This window comes from Canis lupus, chromosome 1, assembly GCF_003254725.2.
Source record: "Canis lupus dingo isolate Sandy chromosome 1, ASM325472v2, whole genome shotgun sequence".
In the NCBI taxonomy this organism is placed as follows: Eukaryota; Metazoa; Chordata; class Mammalia; order Carnivora; family Canidae; genus Canis; species Canis lupus.
The window spans coordinates 26939505-26954666 of record NC_064243.1 but is presented as its reverse complement, the minus strand read 5'-3'; the positions used below and the strand labels follow the sequence as shown (position 1 = coordinate 26954666).

Below are 15162 nucleotides of genomic sequence, written 5' to 3'. Positions count from 1 at the left end.
TGGGACCAGGTGGTGCCGAATGCTCTGGAGAGGTCAGGTACCAAGAGGGAGGTGAGGCAGGTCTGTCAGGCACAGTCTCAGTGGAGTGAGAGGACAGAAAGACTGAGGCTTGAGGAGAGACAGGAAGTTCCTGAAGTGAGGAAGTCGGCTACCATCCACTTTGGAGTTCTGCCAGGAAGGGGAGCAAACAGGATGGTCATATCCTCCGACGTCACTTCTGCTCACCCTCCGCTTTCCAGCTCACCCTCTCGAGTAGCTGCACTTTGGCCAATCTTCGGCCTGGCCGTGACCTAGAATCCGCTGAGCAGCCACGTCCTCACTTGCTCTGCTCAGACCCCGGGACCACCACCGCCCCCTTTACCCTGCCTTCTTGCCTCCTTCATTCAGGCACAACCTAACGCTGATTCAACTATTTCTTTGCTTATTTTACCCCTGCACCCGCGGGGCTGAATGTGGCTGAAGAAAACACACAACTGCGCGGACTGCCTGGTTTTCGACTTTCGAACTAAGTCTCCCGTAGTAGGTCTGCGGGAATGTCCCGCAAGCAAGCCACATTGCCCGGGACTGACCTCCCTCCTCTCCAGGACGGCTCCTTCACAGCTGACCCTGCTCGAGCCCCGCACCCCTTCCGGGCTCGCCTTTTCAGTTCACTGACACGGAAACGGAGGCTGGGGAGGCCCGGGCAGCCTCCACGCCGTCGCCGTCGCCTCGGTAGCCCGCCCTCCTGCATGTCCCGGCCTGTCTTCCCGCAGAGGCCAGCTCTCTGTCCGCCACCCACCCTCCCCTTCCACGAGCCTATCACGCCTCTAGACCCAGGTTCCCTCCAGGTGCTGAACTCTCCCCCGCTTGCTTCTCATTCTCCACGGCGAGTCCGCTGTGTCGTCTCCGTGTCCTCACCGCCTACTCTTTCTTAAACTCCGCTCAGACTTTCTCATTTTCCTTCTGCTGAGGCTACTTATGACCTCCACGTTACACACCTCAGTCCCTGTTACTTGACTTCCCCGGAGCACCCGCCCAGTTCCTCATACTCCCTACTTTCAAACATTTGTTTTCACTTGTCTTCTGGAATATCACACTTCTCTGCTTTTCCTCCTACCTCATCAGTCACTCTGGTATCTTTCGCTTCCTCCTCCTCCTCTACACTAAGTACAGTAGTGCCCAGGACTCCGTCCTTAGAGCTGTGCCTGTATTGTCTATATTCACTTCTTAGATCTGTCCCTAAGGCATTATAAGCCAAAGTGATGATTCCCAAATGTGTACCTCTAGGTTTTGACCTTTGACCTGACTTTCCACTTTCCAGATCTGCTTATTTTACATCATTGGTAAGCATCTCCCGCTTAAAAGGACCTACACAGAACCCTGGATTCTCCGTCCTGTTCCTCCACAGGCCTTCTGCTTGGGGGTGGTGGGAGGGGCTCCTCAGGCCAGACACCTAGGATTCATCCATGATAAAGCCCACCTCTATCCTAAGTCTCGTTACATCTGTTAACAAAACATACCACGAATCTGACATTTTCAACCAGTACCATGCTCAGTCCCTACCATCTTTGACCTGAACTAGATTAACCTCTAAATTGGTCTTCCAGCCCCTGCCCTCTAGGGTCTATCCTCGATACAGCAGTTGATCTTTGAAAAAATATCACTCTTCAGCCCCAAGTCCTGTGGTTCAAATTACATTTCGAATAAAATGCATACTTCGATGGCCGCCAGCTACCGCTCTAATCGCACTGCTCATTTCTGTACTAGCCATGCTCGCTCTGTACACACGGTGCTTCCGGTTCTTCACGGGGCTTCCTCCTTGTCAGTTTCCGACCAAACGTTCCCTGAGTGATGCCAGCGGTATGATGCAGTCATCTCCCACCCGACTATTTTCATTATTTTTTCCTCTGTTTACTTTTCTCACTTTTACGACTTGAAATTATATGCTTATGCACTTGTGTCCTTTATTAAGAGGTAAGTTCCTTGAAAGCAGGAGTCCACATCCACTCTCAGTACCTGCCGTAGTACCAGGCACATTGTGGCCACTTGAGTAACTGCTTAAATTACAGGAAAATTTTTTTGAAGGAGGAGGTTCAGAGATGACCTTACTTTGTTTTTAAATAAAAATACTAGGGCATACTTTATACTGATGGGAATAATGCTGTAGAAAAGAATTTGATGCAGTAGAAAGTTGATAATGGCGAAGGCAGACAATGTACGCATAAATACTGGCATATTGCTAGTTTGAGAAGAGGAAAAAATAAAATGGGCTCTGGGATATTATCTCCATTAGTTCTATGTCATCCTGTCCTTGGACTCTGCGGATAGGAATGCCTTGATGGTATTCTGCGAAGTCACCCTCCTCACCTTACGCTTTGCATGAGATTGACCAAAGTTCGGTGGTATAGTGAATTTCATGACACATCAAGGCTTTGCAATAGAAATGTCTTTTTGGCTCAGCTAAAATATTAAGGTCTCAAAGCAATAAAAAAAAAAAAAAATAGCCTGTACCTTTTTTTTCCCCCCTAAGTACTATAAACTAAGAATGACATTTTCATTAGTGCCTCTTTCTCTTTCAGGAACTATGTGAAAAACAACATTTGTTTTATGAGTCATCATCAAGAGGAATTAGTGCCAAAACAGCTTCAGAAAAGAAAACCCCAAGAGCAGCTCTTGGAGTGTCAAAAGCTCTGTGGTAGGGGGCAACCGAGGCAGCTTTCTCCAGAGACCTAGTGGCCTCAAATGTTGACAAAGTACAAGAACAATTAGAAGGGTGTCTTTGTACCGATACACATTGCCTACTCCCATGTTTTTCTCCTTAGTGTCACGAAGCTAGTTTTAAAGAGACACCCTGAAACTATAAAGACAAACTTTAACCTCCACCTCTCAAAAGGTAAACGAGGTATAAGATCCCAAGTGGTCTCTTTCTTACTCTGTGTAGGATACCAGGTGAAAAAAATACTGGCTAGTTCAACACTTTTCACCTTTTTCACAGAGCAGCCTTTGAAAAACTATGAACTAGTAACGCGATCAACTTTTGCCTTAAGGTTTGTATGTACAGAGGCCAGTTGCAGCTTTATTATTCAGACACATACATGGCTTGAACACAAGCTTAGTTTTTTGCCCACTAAGACAGTACTTGTATTGGGCCTCTGTAAAAAAGAAATAGGACACAACATGGATAATTGCACCTGTGTTCTAGATTAGGATAGGATTCTGGCTAGGAATCAGTGATAATTCCTAATTATAGTTCAACAAGTACAAAGATTATGCAGCTTATTTTTATGAATTATGAACTACGGTGTAACGCAAAATACTGTTTTATGAATTATATATATAAAATGTTAAAAAAGAAACAATTCCGCAATAGTTGAGAAAAATAAACATTTTCCCATCCATTTAAAAAATATGAACAGAAAGGACAATTTCCAAATCCTGGGACCATTTTTATTTAGTAGTGCCTGTTAGTAAAACATTAGAAAAGGACTCAGGCCATTAGGTTATTGATCCAAATCTCTATAATCAATTAGGTTTGAGTTACTAGGTCAAACTTCTAAAACTCTTTATAAGGCTTTCTTAATGGCTTAATGGCGATCCATTGGTTTCCTGCAATTGTTTGCACTCCTCAGGAATATCACTACCTCAGGTTACAGCATACTGGCTGTAACTGATGCTGACTTCCAGATGACTGCAGATGTAGTGAGTGACACTCAGACATCAGGACAGTTCCCTCACTATTGTTCTTCTCTATGATGAAACGGAGGTCACCAAGGGTACCAGAAACTTGGGTTTTTCCCCACACAACAATGAATTGCTCTCTTCAGCATTTCTCCAGTTGAATATTAGGACTTGGTGAGGCATTTTACCACTTTGGATATGACAGAAAATCTACAATAAAGAATCTCAATCTACTTAAGTAGTAACCCCTTAAATTACTATTATAAGCTATGGGAGGCACACAAAAACTTACATGAACAACCTAACTTGAAAAAGAATAAAACATTATGATTGGCCTGAAGAAGAATCCTAAGAGCCAAAACTCTGTTTAGATTGGAACCTTCCTATTGGCCCCTAACGAACTGTTCCAGTTTGATAAAAGGGTGTATGATCTAGTAATTCCCCTACAACAAAGTGGAAAGCCTATAAATCTATGTAAGGAATAGGGACAGTGTAATCACAGAGACTCCGGAGAATGACGGAAAGTGCTGATTCTGAAATGTATTATATAATGAAAACTGGCAGGGAAAGCTACCAGGTAGGGAGATGTGAGATCGTATTTGTACCACAGCAGATTTCCTATGCAAGTGAGGACAAGTTTTTCGTTTTTTATTTTGGAAGGAGAAGGAAAAGTCTCTTCTGTAGAGGATCAGTTTAAGAAATTTATGATGAATCCTCAGTGGAATTATATGCCAAGGTTATTCTTTAAAAATCAAGATAGGTAATTGATATGATTTTTTTTTGTCAAGCATCACAGATTGTGAGATATTTAACAAAACTGTTACAGGTTTCCTTCGAAGTTCAAACACCGTATATACACATTACCAATTTCTTGTTTTAGCCCTTCATCCTAAATGGGTAGGAAACTGTTCATAACCTTTAGGAGGTTTATCACTAGTGATTTCAACTTCAGTATCTTAAACACTCTAATATTTTTCTTTTATTATCCTGAGTCTGTAACTAAATTTATTCTGTCTTCAAATTTTTACCCAGTACGCCTCTCTCTAATCAGAGCTCTTTGATTTTCAAAAATAAAAAAAAAGGGGGAATACTTACAATTTGTGTGTATATATTCACAGTTTTTATTTATAAAAAAATTTACAGCACTTGTGAAGAGCCAGCAGAAGACATCAGACACGCTCATTCTTACCAGCTTTGTTAAGTTTAGAGGGTTATCCATGACACTTTGCCAGGTGATGCTCACATGGCAGCCCTGAAACCTGAACTGGTTAGATTGTCTTTCTTCTTCTCTTCTGAGAAAGCATTTTGATGAGCTACTGATCTACCTACTTTTCAAGTCACTTGAATACTGAAAATATTACAATATCTGGATCTGCACGTTGGCCATATAATGATGTTTTCTGACCCTTTCCTGTATTTTTTTTTTTTTTTGTAAATGTTACAAAACAGGTCACTTAATACTGTTAGTTAAAGCTAAGTGGAAAACCTCAATTTTTAAAAGTAGTCTGCCCAGAACCTGTGACTTCTTTACTGAACTGTCTCCTCCTCTATATTTTATGAGGTTTATCCTATCCTACTGGATCTTAAGATGAAACAAATTAACATAATGTAGAAAAAAAGAGTGAGTGAGAGAGAAAGAGAAGTTTGAAAACCACAATTAAATCTTTCACAAGGAAGAAAATATAAAAGTTAGCCTTTGCCCCCCTGACTTAAGTGTGAGAGGCACAGTAGGGAAAGGCATTGAGAGAAAAGATAAAAAGAAGTATAAAATAATGTATGTTGGTCAGTGCAGTATGTAGCTAGGTTTGGAAGACTTTATAATATGGTAAGAAAAATGAACTAGAATATGGAGGACAAGATGTCGCAATTTTTCATGAAACTTTCAAAACATTTTGGAAATCCAAGTTTTAGTGGAAGATGGTGTTGGAATCTTGTCTCTATGAAGTTACTACTAAGAAGCTAATTGGACTCTCCACTTAGCTCTATTTCTAAGTGAAATTATTGTTGCTTATGCAAAACTCCTAATCCCAAGTGGTAGCACAAGTGCAGCCTGATCCGGTATGACTGCCCCCAGGCTTGGGGGTGAGCCAGAGGGCCAAAGTTTCACAAATGCATATTTATTGTAACTTTCAGAGGAGCAATCCCAGATACTGAATAGTCACTCTTCAGCTCCATTAAATAAGACATAGCAAGGGGAAAGACACATCTTGCAAAATGGCTTTCAAGTTCAAGTTGAACTATATTATAATTATACCGTTGGCACAGAGGCAGCTTGTGGGCACTTCTTGTTAAAATAGCACAATGTATCAACTTCTGACAAAACTCTTAGGATAGCCTTCAGCACCAACCTAAGATGACTACTGTCCTACAACTAAAGTTGAGTCTTACCAGAATAACAAAAGCACATATGAGGTACAACCCATCACAGCTTCTTTCTCATATCCATCTTGTAGTAGGTACAAGGTCTTGCCTTTTAAAACTACACTTCTGTAACTTTTAAAAGATAGTTAACATTTTCTATCATATTAAATTAGCAACAGAAAACATTATGCTTAACCTATAAAGTTCTACTCTGGTTTGCTCCCTAGAATTTATATACATTTTTATTTCTAATCTGCAAGAAAAAAATTCCTATTCGATATTTGGTAACAGAGCAGTAAAAGATACTATACACATGTGGCATATATTTACAAAATACACTTCAAAAAGAAGCCAACACACTTTAGCAAAAGTCTAAGCTTGCATAGATTAAAAAGAAAAAAAAGAATTATGAATACAATTTTTGTTAAAATAGAAAATGGGGAATAAAAGTTGCAGAATGGATATGAAGAGAGATCTTTTGCAAACTTTTATTTGTGCACATTCAATTGAAAAAGATAACTTTTACAGGTTCTTTGGTGCCCATATTCAGCATACAAAAATGTAAAAGACTATTCACAAATAAAACACATTAGCTCAAACTGGGAAAAAATAATGACACTAACGAAACAGTTTAAGGTAGTGCACACTGTGACAGCTCTGCTTACGGGGACATGAGAATTACTGCGAAAATAAATAGAATGTCCTTTTGTAAAAGCAGCAATGTCATGTCTTGTAAACTTCCTTTTTATATTACAGCAAGGTCTGAAATAAAACCCAAAGGGCCTGGAGCTCACACTGCAGCCATGAATGAATATAAGAGTCTATATCCTCAATTACTGTTGGTCCAGTTTTCCTTTTGTTTTGAGTCCAATGTGCGGCAGGTTTTAAAAGGTGCTCAGTTAGGTTCTAACCAGTTGAGTGATGGATTATAAAATTTCTTTCCTGCTTTCAAACACAAATGGGTAGATCTGTTCCACAGCGGTAGCAACAGCCTTTACGTTGGGCCCTGTAACAAACACGATGGAGGAAGGGGTGAGGAGAGCACCAGGAATGTGGGCTTCCCAGAACTGAACACATAGTTCAAACCATTGGATTAACTGCTTTAATTTTTTTTTTTTTTTTTTTTACGATTTTATGTATTGACGATCCCCAGGTGGCTCAGCGGTTTAACGCCTGCCTTCAGCCCAGAGTGTGATCCTGGAGTCCCGGGATCAAGTCCCACATCAGGCTCCCTGCATGGAGCCTGCTTCTCCCTCTGCCTGTGTCTCTGCCTCTCTCTCTCCTTCTCTCTCTGTCTCTCATGAATGAATGAATGAATGAATAAATAAATAAATCAAAAAAAGAAAAAAAGATTTTATTTATTTATTCATGAGAGAGGCAGAGACATAGGCGGAAGAGAAGCAGGCTCCACACAGGAAGCCTGATATGGGACTCAATCCCAGATCCCGGGATCATGCCCTGAACTGAAGGCAGATGCTCAACCGCTGAGCTACCCAGGCATCCTGGATTAACTGCTTTAAAAAAAGGTCTACGCTTCACATAATTATAAGGTCATAATATAAGCCAAGAGAAAAAATTTTTTCTGAGCCATTAAAGGAAATCGGAAACACAAAATGATGTTATTCACCCCGTTTTAGGGCATGAGTGTGAAGACCGTGCCGATAAAAATCATGTCTAATACCACTGTTGGATGCCAATTAGAGGAAGAGATGATGAACGGCACTAGACATTCCGGTCACTATCCTTTTGGGCACTGTCGTCTAGCTTTTGGTCAAGCTACTGCCTATGCTCACAGGAGTACTGGGGAACTCAGTAAAGTTAAACAAAACTGCTTCCAAAGTACTAGAAAGCCAGAGAGCTGTTATTAACTACATGGTCTAAAACTCCCTTGGATCTACTAGTACTCGCTACCTACCACATGTTTATTAATAATCTGCCCATTTATCTTCATAGCTTACTCAGTAAATAGGGAAACACACAGGTGGGAAGGAGGTGACAGTATATATAAATTAATCCATATAATGCTAGGAATAACTGTTTAAAAATGTAATCTATTTAAATAGCTAAAAAGAAACATAAAAAGACAATGAAAATATTTTCATAAAACTTATATTGAGTAAAAAAATGGTTTCACTCAAGTACACATTAATTCTTTTCATAGATCCTGAAAACACATATATTGTACCTGCTGTGATGAAGGTACTGACCTCATGTTAACTGGGTCTGCTCCTTCCTGATTTCCCTTCTCCTCCCTCCCATAGGATAGTGCTCTGCCTATGGGAACCACTCATTATCTGTTCACTGAATTGTTAATGTTTCACAGGATGTTCCAGATATAAATATATAATGTATACTAATTAATCCAGCAGATTGCCTTCAGTTTATTATGTTGTTTAATTATCTATTCACTTAGTAAATACAGATTTTACCTATGCATCGTAAACTCTATACTTAGTAGGGACTTATTGATCAACAGACTTTGGGATTTCTCAGAAGTCTGGGCTCCAAAATGTAGAAAGAGATGGCTGAAAGAAGGGAACAGATGGATTTGTTCTCCATCCCTCCATTTTAATATTGAGGCATGACGCTGGCAGGAGGCTTTAAAAGTCTCCAAGGAAGATGTGAAAACCCATAGGATGAGTCGAAACTAAGCTTATTTGTTGAGAGTCTTAAGTTGTCAATAATGTGTATTTTCCTCTAAGTACTGAAGGAATAAAAAGAAAAATCCAGGAACACCACGAAATTTTCCTGAACTCAACTTAGCCAAAAATTGGGCCAGACTCCCAAGGGATGTTTCTGTACAATTTATAAACACAATATCTTTAAAACCATCCTGTGTGCTAATGCTATGACTAGTTTTATGAAACCATCCCTTCCAAATACTTAGGACTCAAAAGATACAGAAAAGATACATGTAAGACATGACAAATAGGTACCAATGATATTTGAATATTTTACTTATGTAAAACCTCTTTACGATGTTTGTAAAATGGGTTTCTCTTGAATATTTTAAATGCAAGACATCATAAATTTTTAAAAAATCATGCTATGAAAATATATATTAGAATATTCTTAATAGCTCCAAACGGGAAACTATCCAAATGCTTACAGACAATATATTCATATACTGTGTATTATACAGCAATAAGAATGATCTATAACTACTATATTATGGGATAATATGGATGAATCTCACTATAATAATAATCAATGAAAGAAGAGAGATCCCAAGGAGCATATATAAAGTTTTGAAGTAGTAGATAAAAATAGGGGAAGCTAAACTACAGTGTTAAAAGTCAGGGGACTGGTTTGTGGAGTAGAAGTGACTAAAGTGGACAAATGAGACATTATTTCTATTTTAATACAGGCACCTCATTCAAACCATAACTGATGATAAGCTTGGTTTCTTTTTTCTTTTTTTTTTTTTTAAGCTTGGTTTCAATACCATAAAATACCTGTTACTGTGATACTCCCTGTTGAAAAAATCTGTAATGTAGCTCTTAGAGATTTTATCCGATAGCACACAGCAGGATGAAGTTCAGGTTCATAACTACCAAAAAAAAAAAAAAAAAAAGAAAAAAATCACAATTAATATAAATATTTACAGGCTGACAGGTAATTATAAATTTGGTAAGTTGTCTTGATTATTCAGAGACCTACCTGGCATGAGGTCTATTGTTCTTTGTGAATTCTGGCAAACGAATTTCAAACGGCATGTTACACACTGCCAAAACGTTAACGACCTTAAAATCTGTAAATATTACCTTTAGGAGAGAAGTACGACTCAATAAGTTATTTTAAAACAAAAAAATTACTCATTAGAAAAAAAACTGCTCATCAGAACAATTGTAAATCATTATTTCAATCCTTAAGAATAAGAGCAAGAAAGAACAAGTACATCTTAAACATCAATATTGTACTTTATCAGTGATTTCTTAATACCATACAGTTGACTCTTGAACAATACAAGGATTAGTATCGCTGGCCAGTCAGATGTCCACGCATAACTTCTGACTCCCCCAAAACTCAACTACTACTAGCCTACTGTTGACTGGAAGTCTTACCTATAAAACAGCCAATTAAGACATATTTTGTATCTTAATCTACTGTATTCTTACAACAAAGCTAGAGAAAATCATAAGGAAGAGAAAATACAATTATAATACTATACTTATTCAAAAAAAATCTGCCTGTACATGGATCTGCACAGTTCAAACCTGTGTTGTTAAAGAGTCAACTCTAAAGGGAAATCAAAGGTCAAAAACCTCAAAAAATTAAACAACACCTAGGATATTTGCAGGATTAAAACACATAGGGTCTTTTGAATCTTATGTTTAATTTTCTTAATACTTAAAATGAGATATTTAATCTAGGATAAAGAAGAAGGATGAAAAAAAATTAAAGCAGAGTTCTTCTCAAGAGTCAAAATGGAAAAGCGGTCACTTAAAAGTCAATAAATAATGAGCATACACTGAGCTCCAAGGTCAGACATTTTCTTATATGCAATAGAATAAAATGATATTTCTGTGAGTTTAGTGAGATGCTTGTTTTCTTTTGGGGGGACAGAGTGAGAAGACTGTGTTTGTAACTGGGATTTTTTTCAACATTTCTAATGTTATGCTAAGACAAGAAGCTCCAAGGCTGAGAAGGAACTTACTTCAGTCACTCCTACCAATAACTTGAATGGTTGTATCTTAGGTTTTGAAATGTCCCCAAACTACAGTTCTCCAGCAGAGTACTTGCATAAGGCAGTTGATGAATGTCACAAAACTGTCTCAAGTGGCAGCACCATCAGTCAAGACTCTCAGTACCGCCTCTTTCCTCATGCAGCAACCAGCACTTCCAGGCCTTTCTAGCATGTTCCACCTCAATGAAGACTGAAGAGGTCAGAAAGAAACTCAACTTTCCACCACTACTCATTCAAATTTCACACAGCTTGGGCCCACCTCTTTGGGGCTCACAGCTCATCTTTACCTTTCTTTCATTTACTCATCATTTGCAAGTGACATAACAAGTCCATAATATGTACTAACTTTTACTTAAATTTATGCCTCCATAAAATTATACTTGATAAACTTAACCTGCCAGACTTGATACTCTGCCAAAGAGTATCATTTTACATGTGAGAGCCCACCACCCAGTGTCTACTTTTTGTGGACTAAACCACAGATTTGACACAGGAAACCAATCTTATAAATGTCCCTTTTCATATGATGTGCATTTTGTTTTGGATTTATGTCATTTTATTTTTTTAAAGATTTTATTTATTCCTGAGAGACACAAACGGAGAGGCAGAGACACAGGCAGAGGGAGAAGCAGGCTCCCCAAGGGCGGGATCATGCCCTGAGCCAAAGGCATATGCTCAACCACTGATCCACCCAGGCGTCCCGGATTTATGTCATTTTAAATACATTATGATTGATTTTACAGAATACAGCCTTTCCTGAGTTCTTATACACAGGTGTGTAGTTGGTATTAGTTATTCATGTCAATTCTTTTCAACTTACAACATCATGTACAGTTATTTCTAAAGCACAGATTATATAAATTCTGCATATTTTTAAATAATTACAATTCCCTGTTATAATGGTAATGTTCTCACTAACCATAATATGTAGGAACACTGTTTACTCTTAGCCGTACAATGCATACATCTATGCAAGTTCCATTCTTTTTTTTTTTTTTTTTTTTTAAGATTTTATTTACTTATTCATGAGAGACAGAGAGAGAGAGAGACACAGGCAGAGGGAGAAGCAGGCTCCATGTAGGAAGCCTGATGTGGGACTGGATTCCAGGACCCTGGGATCACGCCCTAAGCCAAAGGCAGACACTCAACTGCTGAGCCACCCAGGTGTCCCTGCAAGTTCCATTTTAATATCTTTTCTCTTCTTTATAATTTATGTGATACCTATCTATAAATAAAAACAAATACGCTTTAACTTTTTAAACATAGGGCCCTACACCCTACTCATCATCCCAACATACCACTCTTGAGATGATCAAAAATGAGATTTTTTTTGGTGAGAAGTGAACAACCTAAAGAGTTGAAGAGGCAGTTCACTTGTAAGGCAACAAGTCTCTCAATGAGGAAGGGGTTAGTGAAAAAGCCAGGATCATTTACAAGTACACACATGGGTGAGAGCTTACTATGAAATTTTTGTACTGAAGGACAGTAAGAAAAAGGCCAATCATGAGAAGAGTATCTGTGTGATTTCTTTAGTCTATTACATTAAAAAATTTAACTTTACAAATTAAATCCTTTAATATTTACAGTTTGGATGTTTTTTAAAATGTTACCTGAAAACCTAATTTCTGCAGGCTGCGAGCTAAACGTCTGGCACCAAATTTAGCTTCTTCTTCACTATGGTTTTAAGGAAAGAAAAAGATTATCAGTCACACAAGAAATAAATTTTATACTGACAAACATGACAAACTGTACATATAATTTTAAGTCTAGAAAAATGTCCTTTCCATAAAGGAAAAATTTAAAAATTAAAATAAAAAATCCAAGTAAAATTTACCTTGTTGCTCCAGTGCAAATAATTTTTCCTGAGGACCAAATTGTAGCTGTAATTCTAGGTTTTCTAAGCTTCATTAATACTTTCTGCAATAAAAAACAAAAACAGAAACAAAAAAACCATGGTTACATACTAAGTGTTAATTTTCACTTATGGCTCTACTCTATGTGGCCATTTTATTTTAAAAAATATTTTATTTATTTATTCATGAGAGACACAGAAAGGGAGGCAGAGACACATGCAGAGGGAGAAGCAGGCTCCATGCAGGGAGCCCGACGTGGGACTCAATCCCAGGACTCCAGGATCACACCCTGAGCCGAAGGCAGACACTCAACCACTGGAGCCACCCAGGCGTTCCTGTATGTGGCCATTTTAATAAAAGTTTTACTACTCAAAGCTTACCCAAGACTGAAATAATTGTTCTCCAAATCATCCATTCTGAAATCAAGTATCATACTTGAACACAAAGAATGTATTAATTCAAAAGAACATTAATTAAAAATACAAGGTCTGTACAAATCTCTTACTATATATTTGAAATCAATGCACTTCAAGTATGGAAACTTCAGCTCTCATTCCTCTCGGGACACATAACTGGAATTTGCAATTTGCATGGATCCTTAAGCATGCTGAACCTATTCATGCCTTGGGAATTTTGCAGTAATTGTTATTAACTTCATCTGGAATATTCTTCCTCAATATTCTCACTTTCATTCAAGTCTCTCATCAGATGTCAGCTAGACTTCCCTGACCACTCCACCAAAGCACCCATCCCTTCATTGCTCATCATCTCCTATACTGCTTTATTCTGCTTCATGGTACTCAGCACTATATTGTATCTTACAGTTGAGATGCCTACTACATACTTAAGTTCAATATACAAATCTTGAACACAGGAGAAATGTTGGATTCCTTAGATATGAAATGCATTTAAGGCTGTGGGTTTGAATGAAATTATCTACAGAGTGAACATAAATCAGTCAAGGACTAAGGTCCAAGAGAATAATGTGAAATTAAATTTGCATTGCGATTTTTCATTTTTGAAAATATTATATAGCCATTATGTGTAAGAGAGAAATATTTATTGAATACTGTAACATATACATGAATTGGAAATTTCTCCTTGTTACTTTCTGAGTTTCACCCTTTCTTTGTAACATATCATATTATCAAACTAAAAAGCTATTAGGTCTGGAAGGATAAAATTTACCAGAGTCAAATTAAACTTGAACTAAACGATATTATAAAATTTCATACACAAGTAGCTGAGAAACACTAAACTGAGTTTGTTCTGCATTTAATTCTTTCACCACCACCTTATTGATCAACACAGCTTTCTCAATCAACCCCTCTACAAAAAATGTCTTTCCTGTCACATGGCATGCTCAAGTTCCAACATAGTATTGGGCATTTTACTCTCTAAACTTCTTAGCAGACATATTTATTCCTTTGTTTAGGTGATGACAGCATCACTGATGAACTTGAAAATCCTTAATTGTGAGTCACTGCAATTTTTAGTTGAATTAACCTTAACTTAGTTTCTAGTATAAGAGCTAATGATAATTCACTGAGGTATACTGGCACATAATTTTTAGAGCTTAGAGCCTTCATATACCTCCATAATTTTCATAATAAATGTATCAGATATATATCTCAACATCATTTGGTTTATAAAAGCTGATAAACACACATTGTCATTTGTAATGTTAATCTCAGTAAGCTTAAAAGCAAGCTATCCATGCTTTCATTTTAAATATTACAGGTCTAACAAAAACTGAAATTTAAAGTATCTAGCTAGGTTATGATATGAACCATATTATTTTCAGCTATTTGTTACTAAAGAATACCTACTATTTTGGCTAAATATAATACAAAAATTACAACATATAAGGGCATCATTCATATCATATATCATTCATGTAACTGAAAAAAATATATATATATTTAAGATTTATTTGAGAGAAAGTGAGAGGGGAAAGAGAGGATGGAGAGGGAGAGAGAAACTTAAGCAGACTGAGCTGAGAGGAGAGCCTGATGTGCGGCTCAATCACATACATGACCCTGAGATTACAACCTGAGCTAAAACCAAGAGTCTGACACTTACCCGACTGTGCCACCTAGGTACCCCTAAAAAATTATATTTGTGTAAGTATGCACTACATATAAATGTCCCCTTCTTCATTTAAAAGAAATTGGGAGAACAATCAAATTCTAGTAGCCTGTGAGTTCTTTGCTAAGACTTGGAGATCGAGAACATCCAAAAGTGGACACTTAGGGGAGGAGGGGCCACTCTCCAGGGCTCAATGTTATATTCAGTACTGCTGGCACATGGGAAGGTGCTTATAAACTAGCAGTATAGTGAATGTATTTTAGAATATGATTCACAGGACAATAAAATTAGTCTATGTGGCACACATACCAAAATTTAGATACTTACTCCAACATCACGTTTATAAATTACATTTGCTCCTTCCAAAGCAATCTTCCTTAAGTTCAAATGGCATCTTGTTCTAAAAACACAGACTACATTTGTAATTAGAATGTCCAATGCAACATCACTGTCTGCATCCATTGGGGTAGTTTAAAAACTTAGCTTCCCACCACGAAGATCACATCCTAAGAAATA

General features: G+C 37.8%; 2 protein-coding genes across 9 annotated transcripts in view; one reads left to right on the top strand and one right to left on the bottom strand.

The window, feature by feature from the left end:
• Positions 1 to 15162, top strand: part of SLC2A12 (solute carrier family 2 member 12) — an 84043-nt gene that overhangs the window by 50341 nt on the left and 18540 nt on the right. Inside the window, exon 5 of one of the 2 annotated variants that reach the window (XM_025422322.3) lies at positions 2559 to 4754. The exons of the other annotated variant lie outside the window; for it this stretch is intronic. Within the exon in view, the coding sequence (XP_025278107.3) occupies positions 2559 to 2712 (154 nt within the window). The 3' untranslated portion in view covers positions 2713 to 4754. Of the gene's footprint in view, positions 1 to 2558; positions 4755 to 15162 lie in introns of those variants that run through there. 2 annotated transcript variants of the gene reach the window in all.
• TBPL1 (TATA-box binding protein like 1) overlaps positions 6483 to 15162 on the bottom strand; it is a 38367-nt gene continuing 29687 nt past the window's right edge. For all 7 annotated transcript variants that reach the window (XM_025422331.3, XM_025422328.3, XM_049115056.1 and 4 more), the window contains 6 exons: positions 14974 to 15152; positions 12540 to 12622; positions 12316 to 12379; positions 9679 to 9782; positions 9474 to 9568; positions 6483 to 7024 (listed from right to left, as the gene is read on the bottom strand). In XM_025422331.3, coding sequence (XP_025278116.1) covers positions 6945 to 7024; positions 9474 to 9568; positions 9679 to 9782; positions 12316 to 12379; positions 12540 to 12622; positions 14974 to 15108 — 561 coding nt within the window. In that variant the 5' untranslated portion in view covers positions 15109 to 15152 and the 3' untranslated portion in view covers positions 6483 to 6944. The remainder of the gene's footprint in view (positions 7025 to 9473; positions 9569 to 9678; positions 9783 to 12315; positions 12380 to 12539; positions 12623 to 14973; positions 15153 to 15162) is intronic.